The sequence below is a fragment of the Pinus tabuliformis genome, chromosome 1_1 (genome assembly GCF_031772625.1).
Source record: "Pinus tabuliformis cultivar Carrire ecotype Pingquan chromosome 1_1, CPIR1, whole genome shotgun sequence".
In the NCBI taxonomy this organism is placed as follows: domain Eukaryota; kingdom Viridiplantae; phylum Streptophyta; class Pinopsida; order Pinales; family Pinaceae; genus Pinus; species Pinus tabuliformis.
In genome coordinates this window covers 273,638,448-273,645,778 of record NC_142297.1, presented here as the reverse complement: position 1 = coordinate 273,645,778, position 7,331 = coordinate 273,638,448, and the positions used below count along the sequence as shown (strand labels likewise).

The window sequence follows — 7,331 nt, the reverse complement described above, 5'->3', positions numbered from 1 at the left end:
GCCCATACAATGTGCCATTGAACAGGGATATCCAGAGCTTGTGCGCTGTACCAGGCTTGTTGTAAAAAGGAGGAGTTAGCTTGATCGCCAATATGCATAATGGAGATGATACCCCTGTTATTTAGTAGTTCAATGAGATCTTCAGGGAGTCTGTGAGTATTCCCGCAACCAACCCAAGGATCTCATCCTATTCGGACCATATTACCAGCCTTGATACGCCATGTTATGCCTTCTCTTATTAGGGGCAGAGTGCCAATGACGGCCTTCCATATGATAGATATATTATGTAATGGTCCATGTTGTCTACATATCCAATCCAATACATTTATGGGTCTGATATACTTTGCATATGCAACTTTTGTCCATAGTCCATCTGAAGTAAGAAGTTGCCAACCAAGCTTTGCCGCCAGAGCCTTAGAGAAGAGATCAAGCCTTTTGATGCCCCAACCCCCCCATCGTTTAGGCTTTCCAATGGTATCCCATTTGACTCATGCAAAGATTCTGCCTGGCTGGTGGCTTTTCCATAGAAAACAACTGCATATATGCTGTAATCGGTTGAGAATGCCTCTGGGGATCCAAGAGAGAGCCATCCAGTATACTGGTGTAGCTTCAATAACAGCTTTAATGAGAATCAGTCGGCCGGCTCGAGAAAGGTATCTATGGTACCATACCTGAAGTCTCTTTTCCACCTTGGCAATGAGCCATAACCAATCAGCAATTCTGTATCCATTTGGTTTCAGTCTAAAACCAAGATATTTGATGCCTTCCGCTAAGGTCAAGCTGTTAAATGGAAAACGCTGCTGTGCATAAGTGCTTTCATTGATAGAACAGCCAAAAGAAGTAATGGTGGATTTGCTGTTGTTGATTTTCATACCAGTAGCTTGCTGAAAGAGAAGAAATGAGTTGTGGAGTATAGAGGAGTCTCCAATACTGCCATTCAAGAATATTAATATGTCATCAACAAATAATAAGTGAGTAAGGTACAGGTTATCCGCAAGCTTAATACCAGTTAGTTGATGGCGATCGCGTGCAGATAAGATAACCCTACTCAAGCCTTCCATAATGAGCAAAAAAAGCAGGGGGAAAGTGGGCATCCCTGTCGGAGACCCCTTTCAGATGTGAAAAATGAGGTGGCTTCACCATTTAGCAGTACACTGTAGGATACATTAGTGATGCAGCTCATGGTCCATTTGATGAAGGCATAAGGGAAACCCAGATGGGTGAGCAGCAATCGAATATAAAGCCAATTTGTTCTATCAAATGCCTTGGACAGATCCACCTTAAGGATCATTCCTTTTTGTTTCTTAATCTGCATGGTGTGCATAAGCTCTTGGGCAGTAGCAATGAAATTTAAGTTACTCAAATAAATGCACTTTTTTCAAAATAACCATATGTTTATATTTTATATTTAAATTAATTTATCAATAGAAGATTTAATAAAATTTAAATTAAGAAAGTAAATTTCAAATTTCAAATAAATTTAGGATTTATGATTTTATATTTAAATTTATTTATTTAACACGCAATGATTTACTCTTCATTAAAAATATTCTCAATATTCTAATTTGTATAGATTAAGATATTAATTTAATTTTTAATATTTAATATAGTTTTGGGTCACTTGGGCACTATTCACAGTTAAATTAGGTAAGTTATATTATTAAAAAAAATCCACTGCCTAGTCACACTTGTATGTCTTTTAAATTTTAAAGGATTTTGATTGGATTACACATTATGACATGGACATTCAAAGTTAACATTTTAAAATGAAAATTCCTCTAATGCGAGGAAAAAAGCTCGAGTTAACTAGAAATTGACACTCTTGTTCACTTTTGGAAACTCATATGGTGGAATGTAATCTCTTTATCCTCATCTTTAGCTTTTTCCTAAAAAATAAAAGCATACAAAAGTGGGAAAGAGCCATAAAGCATGGGGAAGCTTTTTCCTAAGCACAAAAGCTTCTAAAAAGTGGAAAATGCCATTTTTATATGAGGAAACATTATTCATCCAAAAGCTTTTGCCAAAATTGAATTAATGAGGAATTTGGGAAATCTTCATAGCCTTCACTTTCCTATATATTGGAGGCTTGGCCATTAAGGAAATGATGGGAGTTCATGTATTGTCACGCTGCTGAGATTTATCCTGAGAGGGAGAGTTTTGGAGCTAGGAATTGAGGGAGGTATTGTTGCAACTGCATCTAATGGTTGTAACTTTCCTCCAACTCCTTTATTAATATAGATTAGTTGTTCTTCCTTCCATATGCTACTATTCATTCTTTACTTATCCTATTTAACTAATGAATGTATGGGATTTTGGTTTTTATTTATTTATTCAGTAATATTTATATGTTTATGATAGTTTCAATTATCAAGATATTACGTTGTGAAGTTTTCTTTGTTCTCTCTCTTGTGTGTAGGACTAAGATTTGGAGCTATCTAGGAGCGCTTCCCAGCTACACTAAAAACTCCAACAAGACCTGCATGCGAGGACTCACATGAAATCATTCTTCTTTTCTTAATCTGTACTCTAAATATTGATCTACTAAGAATCCTGAGCCTTAGAACAACCTTTCTCTTAATCAATCTATCTTAGGTTTTTGGGATAAACTGAGAGGGTTTTATGTTCATCTAACTGTGCATTAAATCCTACAGCAAAATGATATTTAGAAACTGTAATATATTTCACTATGTAATAAAATTAGTAAAATGGAAGTAAAAGTAAAACTCTAAACAAGAAGCCAGAAGTGGATGTAACCATCGATGCAAAATTGGGAGTAGAATTGGATGTTAAACTAGCCATCAAAACAAGATGAAAACAATGAGACAAAAAGAGATTTAAAGTAGAATTAAAAAAGGGTGCAAAACTAGACACAAAGAAGGGAACAAAATAGGGCATACAAAAAGATACCAAATTGGGTGCAAACAAGGATGTAAAAATGGACACCAAAATGAGGATGCATAGAATGGTGTAAAATTAAGATGCAAAATTGGGTGCAAAAAGGATGTAAGAAAAGACACAAAACAAGAAGCAAAATGGGACTAAAAAAGGGTGAAACTAAGGATGCCAAAAATGATGCATAACTAGATGAAAATTCAAACTAAAATCTAGGTGCAAAATGAGATGCAAATGTGGACACAAAATGTGGCCGAAAAAATGATGCAAATTTGGATGCCAAAAAGGATGCAAAATTAGACACCAAAAAGGATGCAAAATTGGACATAAAAAATGGTGAAAAATTAGACACAAAAGTAGAAAAAAGGGTGCGAAAACGGGCATAAAAATGGCTCAAATTTGAATGCAACATTGGATGCAAAATGAGGTGCAAAAAATGATTCAAAACTTGGTGCAAAAACAAATGCAATAATAACGAAAAAAATGGCTCAAAATTGAACGTAACATTAGACACAAAATGGGATTCAAAGGTGGACACAACACATGGTCCAACATAGGGTAAAAATTTAGATGCTCAAAAGGATGAAAAATTGGATGCAAGAAATGTTGTTAAAAATGATGCTAAATTGGATGCAACAAATGATGCAAAATTAGGTGCAAAATAGGATGCAAAAAAGGGAGACAAATGAAACAAAAAAGTGGATGAAAAAAATGGTGCAAAAATGGATGAAAATTTTGGCACTAAATCGGATTCAACATATGGTGTAAAATTAGATGCAAAAAATGGTGTAAAAAAAGGCAGAAAAACTGATGCAAAAACAGATGTAAAAATAAGTACAAAATTAGAAGCAAAAAATGGCATAAGACTAGATGCAAAAAATGGCACAAACTCGATGCAAAAAAAGGCACTAAATTAGATGCAAAAGATGGTGTAAAACTCGATGCAAATTACGACACAAAAATAGAAGCAAAGAATGGCACAAAATAGGGAGCAAAAAATGATGCAAAAATAGATGCAAAAAATGGCACAAAACTAGAAGCAAAAACTATTGTAAAACCAAATGCAAATCTTGGTGCAAAATATGATGCAAAAAATGATGCAAAATTTGGTGTAGAAAAAAGATGCAAAATTTGGCGCAAAAAAGGACGCTTTAAAAATTGTACAATAGAGCCAGATTTAGCGCCAGGCTGCTCATCCCAATGGAGAGAAAAATACACTAAAATCTGGTGCTAAACCGGGCATAAATTGCCTATTTTGTTGTAGTGTAGAGGAACATTCTTAAAAAATCTTGATCTTTCCTATGTTTTTCTTGCTAGTTGTTGATCCCTATCTAGCACATGGATTAGTGTATAAGGGTGTATCACAACACCTTGAAAATGATAACTTTTGAAAGAAATAAATGAAATATACTAAAATAAAATAACTTCAAAGCAAGATTCATCATGTACTTGGATGCCATCACACTAATAAAACATGTCACCAATTATTTGTTCACCATGAGTTAGATTCTTCCTTTCCATGAATCAAACCTTAAAGAAAACTCATTTTCATAAAACAATTTGAACAATTGACCTCCTCACACTAGTACTTCATTTACAAGACCATCACCAATTGAGCTACCTCCTAGGGACTTAAATATGATAAAAATTAAATAAACACATTCATATTTTTTTTTTAAACAATAATGTTATACTTTATCTTGTTAAATATGTCTTTTTGTTTAATTGGTTGAATTAATTTTTTATTTTAATAAAATAGATTTAAGCATATATATATAATAAAAAAAAAATAAATAAAAAATTCAAGTTCTAATTTATAAAAAAAAATTGAAAATATTTAATACATTTGAAGATCTATTTTCTAGATCCATCATATAAATATTTTAAATTTCCATCATGTTTTAAACCATTCAGATACTGAATACATTTTTAATCCTTTTTTTTTGTAAATTGAAATATTCTATTAATTCATAAAAAAGTTACATCATGAGGAGCTTGGGTTAAAAAGACCATCAGCTTCATTCCCATTGGAAATGTTGGCCAAATGGCAATGACAAGAAAACATTGATAGTAACAACAATAAAATTAAGGACCATAGTCAAATTGCCCAAAGTAACCAAAATGCCCAAGGATAAAAAACAATTCACAAGCATCCTTAATAAACATAATTACCTAGAGATGGGTCATCTAGACCATTTCCACATGGTAGGAAAAAATCTTTGTGCATGTGTCCCTCCATATGAGCCATCCTACCTTTAAAGTTGTCTAGCCTCTCCTGGAGCCTCCGTCCTCGACAAAGCGAGACCAACCGATCCATCATGTGCCACTTATTATGCTAGAGGTTGTTCATAAAGGCTATGACCTTGTTGTGATTATCATGTCGGTCACTAGCCAACAACTCCACCACAACTAGAACCTGGCATACCTGTGCCTCTAAAGAATTGAAGGGTAAAGCAAGGTCTAGTTTTCCTAATGAGGTGTTTGGTTATTTCCATACCCCTTCTCCATCATCATGTTTCTCCACTCAATGTGTTACCCCTTGGATGTGAGGAGCATTGCATCTCTGAGCTCGTCCTCATTGGAACTACATGGTGCTCTAGCTGGTCACTGCACACAACCCACTTGAAAAGTCAAAACTAGAGACCGAGTTTCCAAGGAGGATGAACTGCCCATGGACCTAAGGCATTGCATCAGCTAACTAGTCTACTCCCCTCTCAGAAAACTAAACATCAGAATTCCCACTGTTGCAAAGATGACCACCCTTTGACCTCCAAATTGCATCAATTCAACTACCTCGCTCTACATACCTAGCACACCAACAACAATGCCGCAAATCCTCACTACAATAGCCCCCTTACCCAATAATAGACATCTAAACCCCTCCCAAAAAAATGAAATTTTGAGAGCTCCCAATTCACTTTTGCTCCTCCTCCCTAGAGATAAATTATTGTAGAGAAAAGGGGTGCAAGCCACGCTTGGGCTTCTGCCAGCTTTTATGGCTACCCTATCCAAACCCAAGAACACTCCAAACACCACTACAGAGGCTTGACTCATTAAAATATGAAAAAAATGAAAATCAAAACAAGAGTATGTTACTTTCTCTAAGGAAAAAGAGAAAATATCTACGGTTTACACAAAGAAAACACTGCCACCTGGGTAACCCACGTGTTTCGACACTAGATACCTTCCCACAACCAAAACCACCCAAGTTGAATCAGGGTCCCAAATGGTTATGCCTAGAACAGTTTATTTTCCAGAGTTCTATACTTAACACGAATCCTTTATACCAATTCTTCTTCAATTTGAAATCAATTTATCCAATGTAATTCAATCTTATAGAAATAATAAAAAATTGTAGATAGAACAATAAATACAATGCACAATAGAAGGCAACCAAGTATAAGAGAGACACAATATTTGGTCGAAGACCAGGGAGAAACCTCACAACAAGGAAAACCCTTTAAAATTTCTTCTTCTATTAGATTTTCATAAAATGTTTGGTAGAGATATACAATGTGAATCAAATTCAAACCTTTGACTATTCAAGAAACCAACCAACCAATATTCAAAAGATGAGCCAAAAAGTCAAATATGATCAACAAGTCAAATCTGCAATTCTGGTCAAAGTCAACAATAATAATAGCAACTCCAATAAGTCAACAATCCTCCAAATATGATTTATGAGCACCATTAGGTGGTTTTGCACAAAGAGGATGGTTCTAATAGGAGTATCACGAGGATAGAAAAATAGGTTCTAATGTTAAACATTTTTTATGAAACATAAGTCCTAAAATGGGCTCTAATGCAAAAGGTGATGGAAACCTTGCAAAGTTATGAATATATTAGGAATGTGAGTTGTAAACTAGAAAAAAATAGTAGGATTACTTGGGTTGGCTACTTTAATTTTAGCTTTAGAATGACAAACCTTATGGTTTAAGATACATAAACAAAAATAGATCTATTTTCCTAACTCCTTGTTCTTAACTTTATTTTGAATTGTGATTTTAAATATAATCCACATAATCATTAATAACGGAAGTGCTAACACTTGTATTTGGATTTTGAATATACACCTTTAAAGGAAGAGAATAGTATTTTATATTTTTAATTGAATTTTATTTGTACATTTATCATAATTCTAGGATGAATTGACCTTTTATTTATGGTATACAAGAATCATTTTTTTTTTTTTTTTGTATCTAGGGTAAGCTTAGGTTGGGGCCAACTTGCTTATTGGTTGGAAGAAGACCGATTCACCCACGATGGGATGCTTATCACCAAGATCGTATGAGCCTGAACGCCCCTTGGGAATTTTAATTCCCATAAAGTGGCTTCCACTCCTCAACCATTCCCCATGAGGTTTGAGCTCGTGACCTAGTAGAGACTAAAACCAACACAAACTAAGTGGTCTACACCTTATGGGTTACAAGAATCAACTA

At 34.6% G+C, this 7,331-nt stretch overlaps 1 protein-coding gene across 1 annotated transcript; it reads right to left on the bottom strand.

The window, feature by feature from the left end:
- Positions 1 to 488: 488 nt before the first annotated feature.
- On the bottom strand, positions 489 to 1,061 carry LOC149212597 (uncharacterized). Its single transcript, XM_089388740.1, has one exon. The coding sequence runs from the start codon at positions 1,059 to 1,061 to the stop codon at positions 489 to 491; it is 573 nt and encodes a 190-aa protein (XP_089244866.1).
- Positions 1,062 to 7,331: the final 6,270 nt, after the last annotated feature.